A 24332-nucleotide genomic window follows, 5' to 3' on the forward strand; every position below is an offset into this window, starting at 1 on the left:
AAACTCTTTGAAGCCAGACTCTGGCTTAACGCATTATAGCACCCATTGGAAATAAGGGCAGCACTTGGGACAAACTTGGGTGCTGATGAAAAATGTCTTTGCCATTTTCACATTTTCTCTTGAGTCAAATCATGCTATCCACTTCCTGAGGAAGAATTCCATCTGAAATGTCTTTATTTGGAAAGAAAACATTTTGGTTTTGATGATATTGATTTAATGTGAATAGATTGAAATTAGAAGAGACAAGCAACTCTTAAGAGCAATGATTGTGGTGGAAGGGCACACCTGTCATAGCTAAGTGTTGCATGGGGTCAAATCTCATGCAAACTTTGTGTGTGAAGTGTCTATTTTGAAAAAAAAATGTGATAGCCAAAGTAAAAAGACACCATAAAAAAAATCCCATTATTCTCTTGTATCAGTCTCCTCTCTAATTAACCAGGCCCAAGTCAGGCCCTTTGGATTATTGCAATAATCTCTTAATTGGTCTTTCTTCCAGTCTTCCATCTCTCCAATCTGATATTCCTTAACAAAGACGTGACCATTTCACTCTGCTTAATCACAAATTTTCAATGGCTCCATATACATCTAGGATAAAACTGAAAATCCTCAGGTTGGCATTTCAGGCTCTCTACAATCTGGCTTTCACTTACCTAAATAGTCTTACTTTGCACCCTACTACATGTTTTTCATTTTAGTCTAACCAGGCTGCTAACAGTTCCCGATGTAAAAATATATATGTATATATACTTTGTTGTTGTTATTGTTTTTGTTGAGTCATTTCAGTCATGCCTTATTCTCCATTAACCCCATTTGGGGTTTTCTTGGCATGATACCAGGGTGCTTTACTATTTCCTCCTTCAGCTCATTTTACAAATGAGGAACTGAGACAAATAGGGTTAAGTGACTTGCCCGGGGTCCCACAACTAGTAAATACCTAAAGTCAAATTTGAATGTAGTTCCAGAGTCAGGGCCGGATCTCTTGCATCACCAAACTGCCCCACAAACTATAGTAGTGAAGTTAACAAGTAAACTAGGCAGTGTGCTATGATCAGGGCTATCTCCAGTCACATATATTGCCCCAGATCCAGATGGCAGGTGACCTTGCCCAGCCCTCCCTCACTTAAATCCAATTCACTTGCATGTTATAGCATCACCTTCCTCATATCATGGTCCTCTTTGAGAACAAAGGACAAATAACAGCAACAACAATAAAAAGAAAGGTAAAAAAGCGGTTCTTTCCTTCAATGAACTCACACTTAATGGGAAAGACAATACACAAGCAACTATGTACAAACAGGATAATTTGGAGATAATCAAGAGGGAAGGAAATAGCATATTATCTCCCTTGGTGATTTCACCAGCTTTGATGGTTTCAATTACTACTTCCATGCAGAAGACTGCTGGGTCTATATATCCAGCCTTACTCTCTCTCCTGAGGTATAGTCATGTATCACCAACTGCCTTTTGGTTATCTCTGGATATTCAACTGAATGTCCTGTAGGCACTTCAAACCTCAAAAAATCCCAAATAAAAAAGTCATTTTCTCCTAAACTTCTCTGTTATAATTATAGGCACTACTATCTTCCTAGTCACCCAGGCCTATAACTTTGGTATTGTTCTCAACTCTTTACTTTTATTCATCCCACATATCTGATACATTGCCAAATTTTGCATTCCTACTCTCACATTTCTGATATACATCCCCTTTTCTTCACTCACAGGATCACATCTCTAATTCAAGCCCTTATTTTCTCTCAGCAGAAAGCTAATGCAAGAGCCTTTTAATTGGCCTCTCTGTCACATTTCAATTCATTTTCTACTCAGCTGTAGTAAATTGTAGGGGATTTTCCTCCCACTCAGTAAATTTCAGTGGCTCCCTATTACCTCCAGTATCCTATTTGACTTTTAAAACCTATCACATCGTGCTCCCTTGCTTCTTTTCCAAACTCCTCACACCGTTACCACCTCCACATACTTTACAAAACACCATTTTTCCTTCTTGGCAAAAGAGGAACTTATTGGCACTCTATCCATTGTGCCATCAGTTATCTCTGGGATTGGATATCATTTCCATTTACCTGAAGCTCCTGTCCTCTTTCTCACATTTCTTCAACTATCTATCCAAGAGCAGAATTACTGCCACTTATGGGCAAAATCAAGTAACTCCTGGATTTCCTGCAGTTCTATTAAATGAGACAAAGTCCCATTCTCTTGTATTTTTCCCTGTAAACCCAAGTTTAGGTAATGAAACCAATAAAGTACAGTTGTAATCACTTAAATCATTTTTAATGGTTCTCACTACCTGCTGATTTAAAAATGACTACAATTTGGTAGGATGGATCACAACAGAGCACAGATGGTGCAATTCAATCAAAAACCATGTTCTCCAAGACATGAGTGGTGTGCTTGCACACTGTGGCCGGATTAGAGAACCCTGTAGCTTTTATGTAAGGATTCTGGGACAATTTACAGGAAATCTGTTTCAGTAACTGCTTATATGGGTCACATTTTCTGCTGTCCTACACAACTCCCCTCTACCTTGGCCCTAGGGAAAGAAATGCAGTATTCACCAAGACTCTCACACTCAATGATGAACTGCTTTATTTGAGGCAGGTTAGATATTTCATGGCATGTCTTTCTCTTGTTTGGGTCCCTATTTCTGAATGTGGACAACAATTCCAGGATTCTTGTCTGGCTTTGTTATAAATTGTTCTCTGCTACTATCTTCTTACTTTTATCATGACATTTAAAGGCTATCCTGCTCCGCCAATATATTCTACAATGAAAAATAAATCCTTTCCTATGTGTAATCTATCAAGGTTCCTAGAGACAAGGAATAATTTTTCTTTTTGTTCTTGGTTTCTGCTATAGCTCTGAAGTTCTAAGGGTGATAGAATTATAGATTTAGAAGTAGAGGGAAACCTAAGAAAAATTTATTCCAACCTCTTCTTTTTTTAACTAATGAGGAATTTGAGGTTCAGAAGTTATGTGAGTTGCTCAAACTCACACAGATAAGTGACAGATTTGGTATTTGAACTCAGGTCCTTTGACCAAAAATAGGTCTTTCTATTACCTGATACTACTTCCTTGATTTGCCTGGTGAGGTTGCCATGTTAGGGATGGACTTCGTCCTAGGATCTAGGACAGGACTTCCTCCCAGGACTCTAGGAAAGGACTTACTCCTAGGGCCTTCCTGATCACTGGCAAAGATGTTGCTGTGAATTATGCTTATGTTGGAAGAATACATTATGTTTTGGATTAAGGATGATAGCATTTTGGAGCTAAGGAGAAGAAAGAGAGGTCAACTAGTTTATTTCCCTATCTTCACCCCCATGGGTGAGCATTTCACTGACTTACTCAAAGTCACACAAGTCATTAAAAAGCAGAAAGTAAAGTCAGACCTGGGCTAAGTTTTTCTAATCTAAGATGCCAAGAAAACTAAGAGAAGATGGAAGGAAATTTAAAGGAAATTTTCATGGTACAACCTCAACCATTTTGTCTAATGCCATTCTATTGAGCAAAGCAGATTGCTATTAGTCCTTTGGGGAACATGTATAATTAATTCCCTCTTAACATTAGCACAAATTATATTTATCCACTAAGGAAATTGGTGTTTGGTCTTTAGCTAGCTGCCTTTCACCAATATCTTTTTCTGCTTAATCTTTTACGATTATTGTGAGGTGACATGTGTATAAGATTTTATAATTGACATTAACACATGATGGGTTGAAGACTTCTGAAAACAGAGGAACTGATCATATAATTGCACCATCCCAAATGACTCTGTTGTATTTGGGCTGATGCATTCACTCCAGACTATGCATAATTCCTTCCAGCAGATATACTGGACTGCATTTTGAGAATGCCATCCAAATTGGTTTAGGGATTAGCCAAGAAGATTTTGATCTTGGGCTTCAAGTATCCCAAGATTCCTTAAAACTACCAGCTCTAACACAAAGAAAGCTATATTATACATCCTGAGTTTATAGAACTATTCAATTGTGACTCCTTCTGAAGTGTGACTTTTTTTTCCCCCCCTGAGGCTGGGGTTAAGTGACTTGCCCAGGGTCACACAGCTAGGAAGTGTTAAAGTGTCTGAGATCAGATTTGAACTCGGGTCCTCCTGAATTCAAAGCTGGTGCTCTATGCACTGCGCCACCTAGCTGCCCCTGAAGTGTGACTTTTTAGAGATGGAGTAAAGCATCCTTGCCTTTCACCAATTTTATCATATAGATGAAATCAAAGATCATGTGTTATTCTAATAGAATTTGATTTCAAGCTCTATCTCTGCTTAGTATCTTATCTGGGCCTAAGACAGTAATTGGTTGGGCCTGATTAGAGAAAACCAGTTCTTTCAGAAAAGGGGATCTGAACTAAGGCTCATGACTAGGGATTATAGAGATAGGATTATAGGGACATAAACTCTGAAAAAAAGATCTGAAATCTGGATATTAGATCATGAATAGGGAAAAGATGGCTGAGAATACTGTAAGTGGGGTTCAAAAATTAGAAGATCTGAGGAATTAATCAATGCTGAGGCAGAGTAAAAGACTGGTGGAGGTTCAAAGAGCAAGTAATCAGCAGAGAGGTGAGCAGGTAACTGATAATAGAAAGATCCAGCAGCAGGTTTCAGGTACTCAGTCAGTATAAAAGTGGGGTCTCTGGACAGCAAGTCAAGCTATTCAGTGAGTCAGAGTTTACCACTACTATTTTTGCCTGGCCTCTAAGACATTTCAGAATTCGGAATGTCTTGTGTTGTTTATTGGTATTTAGTTAAGGGATTTTCATCAAGGAGCTATAGTAAACAGAAAAAAAGAAAAAAACTGGGCTGCTTCTGTGTTACCGTGTTTAGCAGTTCATCTTCACCATCTGTTTAGGGGTATTCCTGGAAACTTAGTTGGGGGAGCTGCTGCTTGATTACTAAAAGCACACTATAGCTGGGCATCATTTGAAATATATAAAGCTCTAATAATTTAGTCATTTGGGAAGAAATATAGGTAATTTAATCCCCTCTAGAACTTCCTTTTTTGTTATATGCAACACTCCTGAACAAGAACTCACAAATCACCTGCAGCTCCCCCTAAAACCCTCCCTTCTACCTCCATCCCCTTGCCAATTTCCCCAGAGGGTTCAATCAATTGATAAACAATTATTAAGCGCCTACTATATGCCAGGCACTAAATTAAGCAATGAGAGGCTTTCTTGACCTCAAGGAGTTTGCAGTCTAAAATGGGGAAACAGCATACAAACAAACATATGCAAAGCAAGGTATATTCAGGACAAATAAGGAAACACTGAATAGAAGGAACACTAGAATTAAGAGAAGTTTGAGATAAGAGAATTAAGACGACATTGGGAAATTTAGAATATAAAAGAGAATTCTTTACACCATACAAAACATTCCTTGGCAGAAAAGGGTGCACAATGCTTTTAATCTATAACTTAGTGCAATAGATGAATTGGAACTGGAGGTGAACCTTCAAAGGGTGCCCATTTGTGATGCTGCAGGTTCCTGAGTCTAAGGTATATGCGATATATGACTTCTGTAGTTACATAGCTAGGGTGGAGATGGGGATGTTCTTTAGTTTTGTGTGTTTTTGCCTGTGAAAATGCTGCAAGTTAGGAAGAAAAGCCAAAGTTGGGAAATTTCAACAAGGGGCAAACAAATTCCCGTAATGCCAATGAACTTGACTTCCAAACTTCCCACTAGAAGCATGAACCATATGCTGATAACAACAAACAGACTGGATTCCTAATCTGTGATCAGATCAAATGATTTGCTTTGTAATTTGATTATGTATTTCAAATGTGTTGTGCCCTAAATACTGAATCTGGGCACATAATGTTATATTTCAGTTAGCCAGTATGAGGGTTTCTTGAATTCAACATGCAAATTCATGACTAACAAACACTGGAATCATGTTGCATTAAGAGATGTGGTATTTTTCTTTTTGCTTTAGGAAACAAATTTTGTAGGACTGTAATCTTTCTGCTACTTCATAATAGCCTGAAAAATCTATCCCTTCAATTTGCTTTGAGTACTCATCTGTAGCCTTCTTTTCTCATTCAAATCCAGAATACCTCACAAGAACATAGGACCTTTGGCATGTTTAAAAATTGCAAAAGCAAGAGATATTGAATTATACTGAATCAAGCAAATCTCTAATTTAGATGGGAGCACAAAACTTAGTCTGCTTTATTTTCCGATGGATAACTTATCTAATCATAGGAAGTATGACACATAGCATGCATTCAAAAAAGTACATAGGTCCTCAATGACAATGATTCTTACCAAATAAAAATGTAAAGTGCCATAAATAATAAAGCTGATAGAAAACAAAGATTGGATTTATTAATTAATTCAATTTCTGAGATCAATTTCTGATGATACTACAGTGAAACAGGTTCCACCCACTCTGAGAGAACTTTCCATGATGTAATACAGCGTCATCTCATTTATTTCTGAATTGCTTTCCCAGTGATCAGATGGTTTAGAAAGCAAATATTTGTCTGAGAGCTTCTGAGAGCTAATGACAGTTCCCTCCCTCGGTGTGATTTTTCACTTTACAATACTGTCTCTTCTCTTTCTCACAAAGAAAATACAACATGAAGCTGTGCCTTAGTTGCCCTAGAGTTGGGAATACTTCCACTCAACAAGCCAAACAAATTCTTATGGAATGAGGCCACCAGAAAGAAGCTCCACTGGTAGAGTTTTAGAGGTTGATGCGTGTTAGAAAGAGTTTTCTTCTATGTGATATCACTGGGTAAGGGTGGAAGAAAAAAATGCTCATCTAAAAATGGTGAAATAAGATCTTGACTCTTATTGAGAGTTTACATATTGTCCCTGCTATTTTTACAGGGATGGTCTTGCACTGATCAAGCAACCGTTTTGTCCCTCAGTGTTCCAGTCTGAAAAATGAGAATAATAGATGAAACAACCACTGTGGTACTTGTCCTGTGAAGTTATTGAAAGAAATCTATTGAGAAATTATTATAATAGTGGTAATGTTTCCCAGGACACATTCTCTAGAATCTTTTGGGTAATATCCAAGATGTTTTAAACCTGGAGAAGTAGAGGTGAATGGATTATAAGGAATAAAGTGTTTCTGAACAGGCCGTATTGAGCTTTGGCAAATGAGAATGAATTTTCTGGGAAACCTCTAATTGTGCAGGGAGAAATGATTTATAAAAGGAAGAGCTGGCACATGCTCGCCCAGCCAATAAAAGTAAATTGCTATGTCATATAATATCTATATGGTCTCTATGATGTTATAGGTTTAGGGAGAGAGGGGAAAATCTTAATAAGAAACAGAAAGTACTGTCTAAGAAATCTAGCAATCGCTCTGTCTTATATGCAAGAGTTCTTGCCAACTCAGTGATTAAAATTTGCTGTTAATGAATTATAAAGCATAAATGCATCAGAGCCAATCCATTATAAATAAGCAAGATGGCATTTGGAAGACACTTTCCAGTCATTTGTTTAATTTCTTTACATCATTTCCTCTCCCTTTTCGGTATCTTTTGAGTTAGACTCCAGGTTTAAATGAGTAACCAACTAATCACTAAACTAATGATGACAAGGCTAATAATTACACTGCTAATAGTGACAGTGCTAATTAAGATAATGCTTATAAAAACAAACTCTCCTTCAGGACTTGATTATTAATTTTTGAAAGCTATGAGAAAATTCCAAACATATCTTTGGTAAGTCAAGTGTGAAAAGCATCAAGAATTTGGATGGATATTCTTCCTTTTGCTACAGTTGTGCATTTAGGAGACAGAAAATGTCCCAAAGTGAGGTCAACTCTGAGATTGAGTATAAAAGATGACTAATCCAGAGGTCAAGAGAAAAAGGAGCCTCAAAGATTGGAAGCTGATGTGACTCTATATTCCCTGACTGTAAGATCAATAGTAAACTACCTACAGGAGCCTTTCCTATATTTTATGTTCATATCCTACAGGAGAATTTGGAGATGACTTTGGCTTTGCTCAAATAAAAGTGTTTCTCTGGTTCAGCAAGAGGCAGTCAACTTTAAATGCAATTAATGAAAAATAATAATCAAACATTAAAATCATAATGTTATGCAAATATATTGAAAAAAGAAGAAAGAATGCTGGAGATAAAGCAGTAGAATGATGATCCTCCTAAAGTCTAGAAAAGGAGGTTAGGGATAGCCTGGTGAAGAATTTATCAGACCATTTTCAACACCATTTAGAAGAAAGAATTTAAATAAGAGCAGGGTGGCTCAATAAGTTAACCATGGCTGGGTCAACAATATTCCCTAAGCAGTCTTCACATTATTAATCAGATGTTCCAAGTGCTTCAATGTTAGCTTTCTGTGGTTTAGTGGATAAAGTTCAAACTTTTTAATTTGGCATTCATGATCTTCCATGGTCAATATATATTTTATCTCAAGCTACTCTTTTCCAAACTGGACTATTTGCCATCCCCAGTATATACCCCTTGACTTACTGCTTCTGTGACTTTGTTCATGCTGTTATTTATACCTAGGATGCCACCCTTCTACAATGCCCTGTGTTGAACCTCTTTAATGCCTTACTTTCTCTCACCCCACCAATCCAATCAGACATTAAATCTTGCTATTTTACCTCCACAAGGTTTCTCACATCTGATCCCTTCTCTCTCCATTTATGTGCCTACCACTGTGGTTCAGGTTCAGAAGTAATGATACTTCTCACCTCAATCATGGCAGCAGCCTCTATATGCCTCAATCCGATAGGGCACTATACACTCTGGTGTTTAAGCTGATTTTCCTTAAGTTTAGATTGGACCATGTCTGTCACTCCCCTAACTCAGTCCATTCTAGTGGCTTCTCATTGTCCCGGGATAAAATATAAACTTCTCTGTTTAGCTTTTAAAATTCTTTTCAATTTGGTCCCAAACTATTTTTCTAATGTCTTTGGACATTAATCTCTGTCCTATTCTCTGTGATCTATCTAGATTGACTTTCTTTGTTCCTAACATAAGACCAGGAATATGCTATAACCAGTTCTGACTCTTGAGAGTTGTTAAAATTTTAATATGAGCCTAAATGCTCATCAGGGATAGATTTGTTTTGTTGATTATTTAGATTTTAGAAAATGGTGGAGAAAATGTTAACAAGGCAGTTTAAGCTTAAAAATATCTTTTAGGCATACTTTTTTATATTTCAAAGATTCAGTCGTTAAACATATATTAGCACATTCTGGGCCTAGCTACCCATTGGCTCTCTCCCATTTTCAATCCAGGCTTTTTATTTTCTTATATTGTTACTTCCAGGAAATATCCTATAACTTCACAAAAGGTGTATAGGTATCAGAGATCCATTCTTAGTCATGAGTGAAATACAAAGCCTACAGTACTTTCCCAAATGAAGATATATGGCATTTGGTTGTTCCAAATTCATGGTCAAATACCAAGGTAGAATAGGAATTTAAATGGGATGAAAAATTGATAAGAGATCAATGAACAGCCAAAGGAAGCGACTGAAACTTGGGAAACAGCTATTTAGGATTGGGTTTAGTAGGAGACATTTTGTTTCAGTCCTTTCTTTTCCCCATGAAACTTTGTTTGAAAGAGTCCTGGTTCATTCACTAGTTCCAAGTTAGCTATCTTGAACAAGCTAGTATGAAGCCATAGTTTGGGTGTGAATGGCGTTTCAAAGTACTCCACTGAGATGCTTTTATTCTGGGTTTAGCTGGATGACTGACCAGGTTTGGAATGTGAAACACCAATAAGTTGATATAACTTGACATATATTTAGAAAAGTGGGTCTTAGCCCTAGCATGCCAGGCTAAAATCCCTCATCAATTTGAACTGCTACGGAAACAGGAATTTCTTCCATGACAGTCCAGCTTCTTGTCTTACCTGCCCAGCAAAAAGCCCACAGACACCAATGATGCAGAGAATATTGAAAACAGCTGAGCCAACAATGGTTCCAACACCCACATCTCCTTTTGTGATGAAAACACCTGAAAAACAAAAACCAAGTTATTGAAATATTAATTGACTACACACACAAACCCCTTGGGGTAATAAAACTGTATACCTTTAGACTTGGCAATTACAACCCTCTACCCCAAAGAAATCAAAGAAAAGGGAAAAGGACATATTTGTATAAAAAATTTTTATAGCAGCTCCTTTTTAGGTGCCAAATAGTTGGCAATTGAGGGGATGCACATCAATTGGAGAATGGCTGAAAAAGTTGTACTATATTATTGTAATGGAATACTATTGTGTTTTAAGAAATGATGAATAGGATAGTTTAAAAAACCTGGGAAGAATTATATGAACTCATGCAAAGTGAAGCAAGCAGAATAAAGACAACATTGTTCACAGTAATATTTCTGTTATGATGATTAACTGTAAAAGATTTAACATTCTGATGAAGATAATCCAAGACAATTCCAAAGGATTCATAAAATGCTCTCTTCCTCCAGAGATATAACTGATAAACTTTGAATGAAGATTGAAACATATTTTTTTACTTTTTTTATCTTTTTTCTTTTGCAACATGACTAATGTGGAAATATGTTTTGCATAGCTTCATATGTATAATAGAAATTAAATTGATTATCTTCTCAAGGAAGGGGAAAGAGAGAATTTGGAACTCAAAATTTTACTATATGATTGCTAATTTTTTATTCATCCTTGGGAAATATTTAATAAGATAAATGAAAGTATATTTAAAAAATAAACCACCTTATGGAGATTCTCTTAGTCCCCAAATTCAAATACTTTTTTGGTATTTATAGAAAGCAAGCATGGCTTAGGAGGATAAACTAGAGAAGTTTCTCTTGTGCAGCAAAGCAGAATTACTATATATAATCTTCAATACTTTTTATGAGGCAAAGTTAAATAATGTTAACTTACCCATGAGTTAAAAACACAAACAAACAAACAAAACAAAACAAAAAATCAGAAAGGGGAGCTGGCGGTCCTCATCTACTATATTGACATAGCTCACCTACACATACACTGGGCCTCCATGTTGGCATATAATTAGTCTTAAAATAACTTACTAGGATATTGGGAGTATGTCCTCTTAAGTAGATTATGAAATTCAGACATCATAGTTATTTTGTGGGAGAGCAGAGTTTCAGACTGTTAGAGACATGCTCACAACATGAAAAAATCTTGTTAGATATCATGGGTCACAAAGATTTGCCATTTATTATGTGAAATAGCTCGCAGGCTTAATCAAATATGGCTAAGCAAGTCAGAATCATAGATCATTAAGCAAACATCTTTCTGTATAGAGGAGGAGCAGGGTCAAGGTCTGAGGAGTAAGGGGAAGAACCAGAGAGGAAGTTGGAAGAGGCCACAGAGAGGATCAAGGAGGAGTCTGTGTGACTGATCAAGCCTCAGATTTGTCTAAAAACATGCTAATAAGATGAAGACAGGATGGACTTATTAGAGTTATTGAAAATGGAGGCTGGATGAACTGATTAAGAGTTCTGGCTTTACATCACCTTTCATCATTGGTGAAAGTCCCAACAAAACAATGTTTAAAGGTGACACTTTTATCACTCATTCCACATTCTTGGGGCATCCCAGAGAGTGAACTTGATGAAGTTTGTCATCACATAGTTACTGACATATAAATATCTAGTGGTTTGACACAATTACTTAAAAGAGTAAGTGCACCATAATAGATGGTGGATTGGTCCTGAAGTTAGAAGGTTTGGGTTCAAGTTTACCTCTTTAATATTTTAACTGTGGGACCCTAAACATATCACTTAATATCTGAGAATCCCACCAATTTGCTTTTGTTTAATGATACTTCACATCTGGAGACTAACATTGTAATTATAGGTCCAGACCAAAACAATAATAAGGATATTTACCTATAACAGATGTAAATAACTCAGGAGCTGAACTTCCAGCTGCCATGAAAGTGGCTCCAGCCACATCTTCACTGAGATGGAGACGCTGCAGAAGAATATAAGAAAGACCACCAGTGAGTTACTGATCATTATGACAAAGAATAGAAAAAGTGGGCAATCATTTAAGTGGGAAAATACACAGAAGGGGCATGTTAAAATATGATTCTTTACAAAGGAACATTTTCCAAAGTTTTTATATTTTTGTAATTTCATGCAATGATAAAATAATTTTACATTAAGTGAGGTAGGAAAAGGATAAGGATAGAGAATTAGGTTGGGGAGCTCAGAATAATTTAATGAACAAAAAGGAAATAATATCTAGAAGTACATGCAGGGAGAGGGTAGGTTGGGAAAAGGGTTGGGGAAAGTGTCCAGCTTAAACACAATTGGTTTATTACTCAATATTATTAATCATGGAAGACTGACTTCATGGAAGACAAACATATATCTAAGGGGTTTTTATCAAGCACTTGACACAGTTAAACACAGAAATTACACTGGCAAAAACAATCTTTCAAGTAGTTTGCATTCTAATGGGGGAGACAACATGCAAACAGATCTCTAGACACAACATAAATGCAGCATGACATGGGAGGTGATCTCAAAGGGAATATACTTCAGGGAGGAAGGAATGGGGTCTGCAGGCAGGGAAAGACCTCTTGCAAAAAGTAGTATTTGAGCCGAATCTTAAAGAAGGATGAGGAAGTCAGAAAGTAGAAGTGAGGAAGAACATTCCAAGCATTGGGAGACAGTCATGGAGAAGGCATGGATTCTGCAGATATAGTAACACGGCATTTTAAAAATGCTATTGCCCTGGCTCTGACAACTAAACCCATCATGAAAAATGGAAACCAGTGCATGGCTGGGTTGGTACTCCTGACAATATTTCACAAGTGTTGGTAATGACTAGAAGTCTCATTGGGATCATATCCCAATTAAGATATTAATTAATATTAATATTAAGAACTGAGGAGTGGAATAAACTTTCCTGTTCTTATGAACTAAGCTAATGTCCTGGCAAATGCTGATCTTGATGTCCTCTAGAAACCAAAGTTGTCAAAGGATGGTTGTATTCCTATGTGGATACCTAATTTTTGAAAGTAGACCTGGAGAATAATACTGAAGAAACTTTGGAAATGGGTAATATAGAGACATCTCTAGACTATTGTACTCTAACACAAATTGTTTACATGAGTTACTCTGTACAGCAAATTACTTGGCAGCAACTAGTTTAGAGCTACAGCCTATGTTTAACTATATCTTAACTGAAAGCTATTGCTGATTAGGAAGGAAAGTCATATGGGAGAATGCTTGTTAAGATTTGCTTATGATTTCAGCCATTTGATTCATAAATAAATACTGCAAGTGGCTAATCTTGGAATAGAAATAACCCACTGCTAATGAGTAAAAATCAAATTTCCAACAAATATATTTTAGATACTAGAAGCCATGGGGTCCTTTCTCAAATGGAATCACTCCCTGGTTGTATTTCATTTCTCCACCATCAAGGGGCAGTGTGGTCCAATGGATACAACAATACTAATTTGAAAACAAATAAACAGTGATCCTTGTAAACTGGGATATCTAAGTCCCTACTGCTGATTAAACATGGACATCATGCCATGGAAAGAAGAGGTCTTTATGGTCTAAGTTGGAAGTGAGAATTTTTGTGAGATTGAAGGCAGGACTACAGGAAGGGGGGATGAAGTCATTTGGGTTTTAGCCCACAGGAGAAGACCATATAAATGTAGTTGTCAAACACCTCACAAACCAAATATGGCTTCAAGAGTTTGGCAGTCTGTTTTATCTTCTATTTCTTTAATTGATTGTCAGTGCTAATATTTGTTCAGTTATTTATTTATTTTGGGGGGGTTATATCTGACACTTCATGACTCCTTTTAAAGTTTTCTTGGCAGAGATACTAGAGTGGTTCGACATTTTCTTCTGTAGCTCATTTTATGGATGAGGAACTAAGGCCAACAGTGTTAATTGTTTTGCCAAAGGTCACACAGCTAACAAGTGTCGGATAGATTTGAACTCAGGAAGATGAGTCTTCCTGATTCTAAGCTGAGCTTGGACTTGCACCACCTAGTGGCCCTTAAGTGACCATTAATCAATCAGAAAGATGAATTAGTCAGACATTGCCATTCTCCTTCTCAAGAACCTTCCATAAAATCCAACTCCCTCAGCTTTTTCTTTAAGACTCTCCCCAACAAGGTCCCTGATAGATTTTAGCAACCTTATCTCCTTGAGACAATGGGTGGCAGAGTGGATGGGCCTGGAATCAGGAAGATCTGAGTTCATACCTATCTGCTGACACTAAGCTACATAACTTTAGGCAAGTCATTTAACTTCTACATACCTCAGTTTCCTCAAGTGTAAAATGGGGATTATAATAATACCTACCGTTTAGGATTGTTATGTTCTTCAGGTTTGATAATACTTATAAAGAAGCGTTCAGCAAGCTTAATAGGTACCAATTTTTTCAATAGTTTTTTTTTTTCTTGATCTTTAGAGCAAGACAGAGGTATTATGTGTAAAAGAAACTTCCCTTTTTCCTTCCTTCCTTTCTTTCTTCCTTCCTTCCTTCCCTCCCTTCCTCCTTTCTTTCCTTCCCTTCCTCCTTTCTTTCCTTCCCTTCCTCCTTCCTTCCCTCCTTCCCTCCTTTCTTCTTTCCTTTCTTCCTTCCTTCCTTCCCTTCTTCCTTTTTTCCCTCCTTCCTTCCTTTCTTCCTTCTTTCCCTCCTTCCTTTCTTTCCTTCCCTTCCTCCTTCCTTCCTTCTTTCCTTCCTTCCTTCCCTCCTTCCTTTCTTTCCTTCCCTTCCTCCTTCCTTCCCTCTTTCCTTCCTTTCTTCCTTCTTTCCTTCCTTCCCTTCTTCCTTTCTTTCCTTCCCTTCCTCCTTCCTTCCCTCTTTCCTTCCTTTCTTCTTTCCTTCCTTCCTCCCCTCTCCTTCCCTCTCCTTCCCTCCTTCCTTCTCTCCCTCCTTCCCTCCTTTCTTTCTTTATTCTGCACAATACACTGTATATATGTCTATACTATATATACACATATATTAGTATATATATGTGCATATATATATACATACATATATATATATATATATATATATATATATATATATATAATTTTTTTTTTTTGAGGCTGGGGTTAAGTGACTTGCCTAGGGTCACACAGCTAGGAAGTGTTGAGTGTCTGAGACCAGATTTGAACTCGGGTCCTCCTGAATTCAAGGCTGGTGCTCTATCCACTGCGCCACCTAGCTGCCCCTATATATATAATTTAAATTGTTTTTCATCCTATAAGGTTAATAGAACAGATTAAATTATTATCCCTATTTTCCAGATAAGGAAAACAGGTCTAGAGAGGTTATCTGATTTGTTGTACATCAGATAACTAACAGAAGCCAGAGCCTGGGCTTCAATCTGAATCTTTGGTGTCTTTGTCCTCTTCCCTCTGCACTATGCCTATCTATATCCTTTCTGCCATTGTAGGGCCAAATGGCACCTCCTCTGTAATGCCTCTGCTTGCTGCAAGGGACCTCTTCCTTCCTTGATTGCCACAAAGTGTAAGTTATCTATGCTACTTCTTTAACATTTATTATAGTGGTAGTGACCTTTTTAGAAGTATACCTCCTGTTTTTCTTCTTAGACTATAAGCTTCTTGAGAAGCTCACTCTTTGCTCTTTACAGATGTTTAATAACTATCTCACAACTGAGACTCTGTATGGGTTTTAATTCATATTCCAAAGCTGATTTGTTCTCTCCTCTCTTCTGTACCTTCTAATTTTCTCTTTCACTTTCCCACTGATTCTCTCTGCTCCTAATTTGTGTACATCAAATGCTGCAGGTTTTTAGTTGCTAACACTGTGCTTTGATGAAGGATGTTAATCCTATCCTTCTTTAGTGTAACTATCCCCAAACTGAAAATTGTCATCTTCCTAGTTTCCCAAGGATAGCTGCTCCTTCCACATGGCTATGCTCTCTAGGAGATATGAAACTGCCATAAAAGGTAGTTATAGTTTGTTTTTTTTTTTAAGATGGAAAAACCCTCCTAGATATCCATGAGATTTCCTCTCATCTCAACCCTATAATCTTGTGAGAAAATGTAATTCTAAATAAAAATTGGCCCCGTATTTCCAGAGATGTAAACATATTCAGATACATACAAATGTAAACTTTATTTCTTACCACCCACAAATTCACATATATAATATTTCTTAAACTATCCTGACAGATCAGAGAAGACATAGCAGTTCTTTATATGGCAACCCCCCTCCCCAAAAGCCATTTTTATGTAAGATTAGATTAGACTGAGGGGGAAAGGGAGAAGCAAAGTGCTTTGGAAAACATGGCTAGGAATGACCTCTTTTCTCTTCTTTTCCTCTCTCCTCTCTGCTCATTTTCTGACAAGGGAAAACCTAGGTAAAACTATTTGGGCTCTAAAGTGTTTGAAGTTTCTGTAACTCTCCATTTTTATCTCTTTTCTCTCTTTTCAATACTTCTTCTCTACCGGATGCCCATGTTCTGAGGCTGCTAGATTGGCCCAATTTAGTATAAAATTTTTTATTTTTTGATAGATTCACATGAGATCCTTCCTAGACTGTCTCATTTCAGAAGATAATGGTAAGGGAAAGAAGGGAATAAAGCTGAACACAAAAGAGTAAACCAATTGGATTGTAGACTTGCAAGCATCATTAAATAAAAGTCATTTCTGCTTATAAAGTATGTGCCTATCTGCTGAGGGGTCCCATCAGCAAAATAGTACCCAAAATGATATGGACACTATCCCTCCTCAAGAGAAGCATTCTAGAAAGAGAGCTGATCTTAGAATCACACATGTGAGTTTGAATCTTATTTCTGCCACTTAAATACTCATAAGACTTATGTCTATAATGTACTCTCTCTTTACCATCAACTCTTGGAATCCCAAATTTCCATCAAGGCTAGGCATTAAAAACCACCTGATTCATGAGGCCTTTCTTAACTGCCCTTCTTCTTTCCCAACTCCTCATTGCTAACATTTCCTCAGAATCTCTTTTGCACCTATCTATATATGTTCATGTTGTCATCCTTGATTCTAAGTGCTGTTCCATGTTCTTTGAAGGTAGTGACTATTTTAATTTTCATCTGTGTACTAGCTCCAATTTCTAGGAGAATGTCTGGCACATAGTAGGCATTTTAACAAGTGCTTCTTGATTCATTAAAGTCATACCCTCTTATGGCATCAGATTCTTGCAATTAAGTAATAATGGCATTTATATAGCATTTAAAGGTTTGTAATTCTCATTTGATCACAATAAGGCTATAAGATAGATGCTATTATTATTCCCATTTTGCAGATGAGGAGACTGAGGCTAAGAGAAGTTAGGTGACTTTCCTGGGGTCACAAAGCTAATTAGGTATCTGAAGTATAATGTGAACTTAAGTCTCTTGACGACAAGTCCAGCACACATATAAGCCTCTCATCTCTTTGCATGGATCAATGCCAACATTCCCTTTGCTACTCTATATGTGGATTCCTGTTAATGATTATGATCATTACTTCAGAGAGGTAGTAGAGTATCTCCCATGGACTTCTAGTCAGGGAGACATCTGACATGTTCTGAGTGTGTGACCTAGATAGCTCTTTAAGATTGTAATAAACAAATGGCCAATATGAGCTTGGGTGTGGAGGTTTCCATATTAAAAATTCTCTATATTGATTAAATTATACTTCTGAACCCAAGCCTCAGATTAGAACTTCAAAGATCTGTCATTTTGTCACAGGGAGTATTCCCCCTACAGACCCAGATCATAATCTTGCCACAACTTATTCGATGATTTTTTAAAAACTCTAAAACTACCCAACATCTTTCCTGGTAATGAGCCTCTTCAAATTCATCTAGCTTGGCCCTTAGACAGACAGATATGTCATCCATCACCTTGTACCCCTTAGAAGGCTTTCCAGGGTTGGGAGCTACCAGCGCTTGAGCTCCACAGGCAGGCAGAGTATTCAAGGACTCAGACTTGCTTTTGTCCCACAGTGAATCATTAGAGAAGGAAATTAGTGAAGGATTATTAGCAATATCAGCTGGTGGTATAGTGGATCAAGCTCTGAATCTGGAGTTACATTGACTTTTCCTCAGGTTAGCTAAGTGACTCTGGGCAAGCCAATCCACCTCACTTCCCTCATCTATAAAATGAGGATAATAACAATACCTAACTCCCAGGTTGGTTGTGAAGAAAAAATTGAAATATTTGTGAAATTCTCTGCAAACCTTAAAGAGCCATATAAATGCTACTATTTGTTATTATATCAATAATAAAGCTTTAAAAGAAAAGTCTTGGCTAGATTTTAAACAATAAATAGCTAGGTTATTTTTTTTTAACAGCCTCATTCTTTGGAGGACCCATATTTTTGAGAAACCACAGAAGGAGCTCCAGATTGGAGGTGTGGGAGAGAGAAATCCCTTTTCCCAACTGGGATTCTGAATTTTAAAAAATGCTAGAGAGCTTCCAGATAAAGGGAATTGAATTTCAAAATGTACAAGGGAGATGAAAGGGGAGAAAGAATGAAAGAGTTGCAGATATGGTGAATATTTTTTGATTAAAGCAATTTAACTTGGTATTCAGTATCCTTCTTATTGTGATGACTTCTAACACTGTCTCTTTTCCTGGTCTTTATTCACAACTCTTTCATCTTATCTTTTTCTAGCTTCTGCTTTGAGAATCATATATACATATAGAAAGAAAAAGAGGGAGAAAAATCAATGTCTGAAAGTTTCAGACTTTGCAAGGACCTGTATGAAGCTACAAAAGAAGATTTCAAGGGGAAGAAGAGGGTAAGAAGGAGGAAATGGAGATTGGGAAAAGGATCATATTATATTGCTTTATAGCCATGAAAATGATAAAACTAGTTTTGTAGTAAGTTTCACCCAAATTTAGAGGCCAGTTCCTCTTTTGGTTGAAGATTTCCTAGAAATAACTAAATTATAAGGTCCCAAATTAAGTGAACAGAAATGGGAAGGTTCCCTTCCAAGTGGTACTATTATTAGAATCCCATTGAGAAACAGTAAATTACTCAATTATCCATGGAGAAGGGAGAGAGAGAGAGGGAGGGAAGGAGAGAGTGAGGGACACAGGGAGAGAGACACAGAGAGACACAGAGAAACGACACACATACTAAGATAGAGACAGAGACTGATAGAGAGAGACAGACACAGAGATACAGAGTCACAGAGACATACACACAGAGACAGAGGCAGAAAGGGAGACAAGGGACAAAGAGAGAAAGAGAGAGACACACAGAGATAGAGAAAAAGAGGGGAGGAGGAGGGAGGGAAGAAGGAAGGGAAAGAGAAAGAAAGAAGGAGAGATACTTACTTCACAAATCTTTTCCAAGGAAGGGACAAAGAAGTCATCACACACAATGGCCAAAGCATAGAACATGTACATGGCCTGAAAGAAAAGAGAAAATATTCAGGTCTAGAACATCAAAATGATAACAGCTACCGTTTACATAGTTCTTGAATTTGTAAAATGGTTTTTGTACATTATCTTATTTCATCCTTACACAAGTCAGTGAGGTAGGTCCTATTATCTCCATTTTTCAGTTCAATCTATCAAACAGACATTCATTAAGCACCAGAAACTGAGTTCTGAGGATTTTAATATAAAGAAGGAAACTATAGCGCTGTTACTGTATACAATGTTCTCTTGGTTCTGTTAATTTCATTTATTCTGTGCAAGACTTTCATGTTTTTTAAAGATCATGGAGCTCATCAGCAGTATCTTATCACAATCATATATCACAATTTGTTCAGCCATTTCCCAATTGATGGATTCCTGCAATTTGTAGTTCTTTGCCACTTCAGAGAGAGTGCTATAAACATTTTGGAACACATAGGTTGTTTCCTTTTCCCCAATCACCTTTGGAAATAGTCTTAGTAGCTGTATTTGTTGGGTCAAAGGGTATAGATAGTATAACTCCTCTTTAGGCTGAGTAATTTTCACTATTAAAAATACTCAAATTTACTATAAGAGACATATGAAGAAATATTCTATTTGTAACCAGAGAAAGAACTGATAAATAGAAGTATGTGTAGAATAAATTTACATAATTTTACACAGACATGTACATATTGTCTAATGGTAGCTATCTCTAAGGTGGGGAGGGGAGCAGAGGGAAAAAAAGGGAAAAATATGTTTTCATGATTATTATATATTTAAAAGAAAGCAAGTTGTACACAATAGATTTGCAGTTTTATGTGCAATCTTTTTTATTATACTATATTATAGAAATACTTGTTTTATTCCATAAATTAAAAACAAATAATAATGAAACAGTCTCTATTCTCATGGAAATTATATTCTAACAAGGGAGATGACTATACATATGCACATGCACTCATATATACAAATATGCAGAATAAATAGAGAAATGAAATAGAAATATAGCACAAATGAAATTGTTTGGGAAGGCACTAGTAGTTGGACTACAGATAAAGAAACTGAGGCTGAGTGAGTTTAAGTGATGTGTGAGGCAGGATTTTTACTAAGATCTTCTCAGCTCCAAGTCTTACAATCCATACATCACAGGTAAGGTGCCTGTATTGTAAATGAAAGGCCTGGAATTTCAGCTTTGAGACAGATTATTGTATTGAAGTAATGTTTCTAATGAGACAAGTATAATTAAAACCACCCCAAACACAACAGATTGTTTCAATGATACATTTTGTCATTGCTAAGTAACAATTTATCCTAAGGCCTCACGAATAAACTCCCTTTGACTTTGTAGATAGTAGTCAAATAAAAATAATAGAATTCCAAAATGAATTCTTGCTCTTAAGATCACAGAAGGCCACACTTTACTTGTGAAATCCAAACATGTCAGCCACCACTGATACTATTTTGATGCTTCTTCAAGGTTTTAAGGAAAGGTAATAAAACTACCACAAAATAAACAATTATCTATGCCTTCCCCTATTATACATAATGTTTAAATTGAAAAAAGTTTGAGGGAGTATAAATCACAGCTTCTTAAACTGTATGTAGCTCATGACCCCATACAGAGTCTTATTTGTTGGGGTTGTAAAAGTACAATTTATTATCAGTAACTGTTTGCTTTGCATACCTATTTTATATTTCTATACATGTGGTGTCATGTAAACATTTCTTAGGTGAAAATAGGTCACAAGTGGAAAGAATTTAAGAAACCCTAGAAACCATTATCCCTGTGCTTAGCGGTGAGGAGTCCATTATAATTTATATACTTATCTACAAATTAAATAAGTTACTATAATGCTAAAAGTAATATAGTACACCTATATATATAATTCCCCAGAGAAGAGCACAGGAATACTTACATGTCTGTTGTGGTTAAATGAATCCTAATTATTCTTCCATGTGCAAAGGAGAAAAGTGGGACTAACAGCATATATGCTGAAGTGTGAATTCATTGCAGCTAGGAAGTGCCCTCCCTCATTAACAGTTGGGCCCACAAAGTTAGTTTAATTAGTAGAGCCTTCCAGTCATCACTTTGTGGTCATCCTTGTCTTTTTCATTTCTTTCATCGACTCAATTGACAGGTTCTGTCACTTCTACTTTTACAACATCTCTTGTCACTGTCCCTTTCATGTCACTCCTTGAGCCTTCAGCCTAGTTCAGGCCCCAGCCCACCTTCTACCTGAACTACTGAAATAACTTTTTAATTGGTCATTTATTTCCAATGTCTCACCTCTACAACCCATCATTCACATTAGCTGCCAAATTAATATTCCTAAAACAGTCTTACTCATGTCACTCCGCTGTTCAAAAAACTTCAGTAGCTCCCTATTGCCTTTAGGAAAAAAATGCAAAATTCTCAGCCTGGCTTTTAAAATTCTGTACAAGAAGGCTTCCAACTATCTTTTATGTCATTCTATTTCATGCATTATATTTCTTTCACTTTAGCTCACTATCTGTCACCTATCTCAACTCTGTCCCTTTTTATGTTGTCTTTTTCTATCATCCTTCCTAATGCTCCTGATCTCCCCCAGCTCTCAGAATCCCTAGCTTCCTTCTAAGCACAGCTCTGTAACCATATCCTCTGAGAGATGTTTTTTAGTATTCTGTCCCTCCTGAAGGGCAGCTATGTGACACAATGGATAGAGATGTTGGCCTGGAGTCAGGAAGACTAAACTTCCTAACTTCAAATCTGCCCTCAGACACTAAATGTCTGTTTGATCCTAAGCAAGTCACTTAACTCCATTTGCTTTAATTTGTTCAACTGTAAAATGATCTGGAGAAGGAAATAGCAGACTATTTTAGTATTTTTGCCAACAAAATCCCAAATGAGGTCATGAAAAGTTGGACACAATTGAAATTACTAAAAACAGTGATAAATCCCTCCTGAAAAATTTTAAGGGCAATGCTTTATATTTACTTAGCAACATGCATTTTGAATATCTTGAGTAGAATGCATGTTTCTGAAGGGTAGGAAATCAATTGTGGGGGGCTTTGTATAGCAAATCCTTAGCATAAGCATATATACACATTTGAGGAATGCTTAAGAGCTTTATAAATGTTTGTTGAATTAAATTGAATCAATAATTGGTGATTATGTTGGATCTTGGTTGTCAAAGTGATCACTAATGTTTATTTTATTTATTTATTTTTTAAACCAAGATGTTATAGGTCTGCTGCATCCTCATGACCCTACTTTTTTTAAGGTCCAGCCTTAGGGATTAGAATGCCAGTTCCCCTTTACTAATTCTTCATGTGAGTATTTGTCCTTGTTATCTGGACTCCCTCATTATGGAGGTTAACTCATTGACTTGATAATAATAAAACCTCACCTTTCTATAATTCTTTAAGAATTGTAAAAACAGCAACAACAACATATTTTCTTTTATTCCACCTTTATATGGTTAGGTAAGTGTTATTATTATCATTACCACCTTACAAATGAGGAAGTAGGGGCTTAATGCTAAAGCTTGCCCAAAGTCAAATAGTTAGGAAACATCTCAAGTCAGATTTTTTTAAAAGCCAGATTTTCTGGATTTCATCCTCAGGACATTATATACAAAGCTATGCCGCTTTTATTTTTGCTTTTCTCTAGTCTTGCTTCTGAAAACAGCACACAAAAGTGTTTTTTGGAGGGAGGAGGGCTCAGGGATTTTGTTACTAAGAGTCATAGGAGACATATAAGGCCTTAAATTATGCAAACTTTCTGGTCCTACCTGAAAATGTCATGACACTAGGCCTTATTGTTTCTTAGTTCTTCTTCTGTGTTCTGACTGAATCCCTCTTTCTAAATCTTGTCATCTGAATCACTTGGTCAAATCCTGTTTGGGCTACATGCTAGACCTAAGTTTAAATCTTCAGACAAGTATTCTGTGTGTCTCAATGTTTCTATTATGTTTTTCTCTAACCAAGCTCCAGATATGGAAGCCTCAGGCTTACAGCAGGTACTGTCATATTTGATCTTAAAGAGTTTGGGTTTCAGGCCTAAAGATACTTTATGTTTGCCCTTTTTTTTTCAATGGTAATGGGTCTATTGAAATCCTGTCTTTTCCACTGGCTCCGCAACAAATAAGAAAGATTCTTCTTGGTTGGAATTCAGTTATTTTCATCTTCAGATCTTAGGGTGCCTGGTATTTGGAAACTCTGTTCTTTTTCTCCCTCTTCCTTGTTTTCTCTCTCATTCTCTTGCCTTTACTTTTTCCCTCTGTCTTTTCCTTATCTTCTTTTTCTGCCTCCATCTGCTAATTCTTTGTCCTGATTGCTTGGCTGCAAGCAAAATTGACAGCTGATTGTTACAAATGGTTCTGTCCTTTGTGAAGCTGGATTTAGCTACTGCCCTAGATCAGCATCTGAACCTTTACTTTATGGAGACCATATGGTCTAGTAACACAAAACTCAGGCTATCCTGTTTCTTTTCCTGAGCTTGGCATTCTCCATGGCTCTTAGGATCCTCCTATCAATTTGCCAGTCAAAAAGCTTTTACTCAATACCTACTGTGTGCCTTATTCTAGGTACTGAAGATACAAAGAAAAAAATGAAATAATTTCTACTCTCATAGAACTTACATTTTCTTGGGGGAGACAATATGTACATATATAAGTATAATTAATATAGATTCATATTGTTTAGTAATGTCTGATTCTTTGTGATCCCATGAACTTTAGCATGCCAGGTCAACTGTCCCTAGGGTTTTCTTGGCAAAAATCCTAGAGTAGTTTACCATTTCCTTCTCTGGTGAATCACTTTTTGTTAGAGATGTCTATCTTGGATCACCCTGCATGACATAACTCACAATTCTATTGAGCTATGTAATCCTCTTCACCAGGACAAGGCAGTGATTCAGAAGCTATATTCACGTACCCACATATATATCATAATTGATTCTATTATATAATATACATGTTAAAATAAATTTGTATGTGTGTGTGTTTATATTTTATGTGTATGTGTGTCGGGGCTGGCAAG

General features: G+C 36.7%; 1 protein-coding gene across 2 annotated transcripts in view; it reads right to left on the minus strand.

Annotated features, from left to right (window-relative positions):
• SLC24A3 (solute carrier family 24 member 3) overlaps positions 1-24332 on the minus strand; it is a 715880-nt gene that overhangs the window by 180827 nt on the left and 510721 nt on the right. For both annotated transcript variants that reach the window (XM_074287758.1, XM_074287757.1), the window contains exons 4-6: positions 19248-19322; positions 11848-11932; positions 9869-9972 (exon numbers count right to left, since the gene is read on the minus strand). In XM_074287758.1, the coding sequence (XP_074143859.1) occupies positions 9869-9972; positions 11848-11932; positions 19248-19322 (264 nt within the window). The remainder of the gene's footprint in view (positions 1-9868; positions 9973-11847; positions 11933-19247; positions 19323-24332) is intronic.

Source organism: Sminthopsis crassicaudata, chromosome 2 (assembly GCF_048593235.1).
Source record: "Sminthopsis crassicaudata isolate SCR6 chromosome 2, ASM4859323v1, whole genome shotgun sequence".
In the NCBI taxonomy this organism is placed as follows: Eukaryota; Metazoa; Chordata; class Mammalia; order Dasyuromorphia; family Dasyuridae; genus Sminthopsis; species Sminthopsis crassicaudata.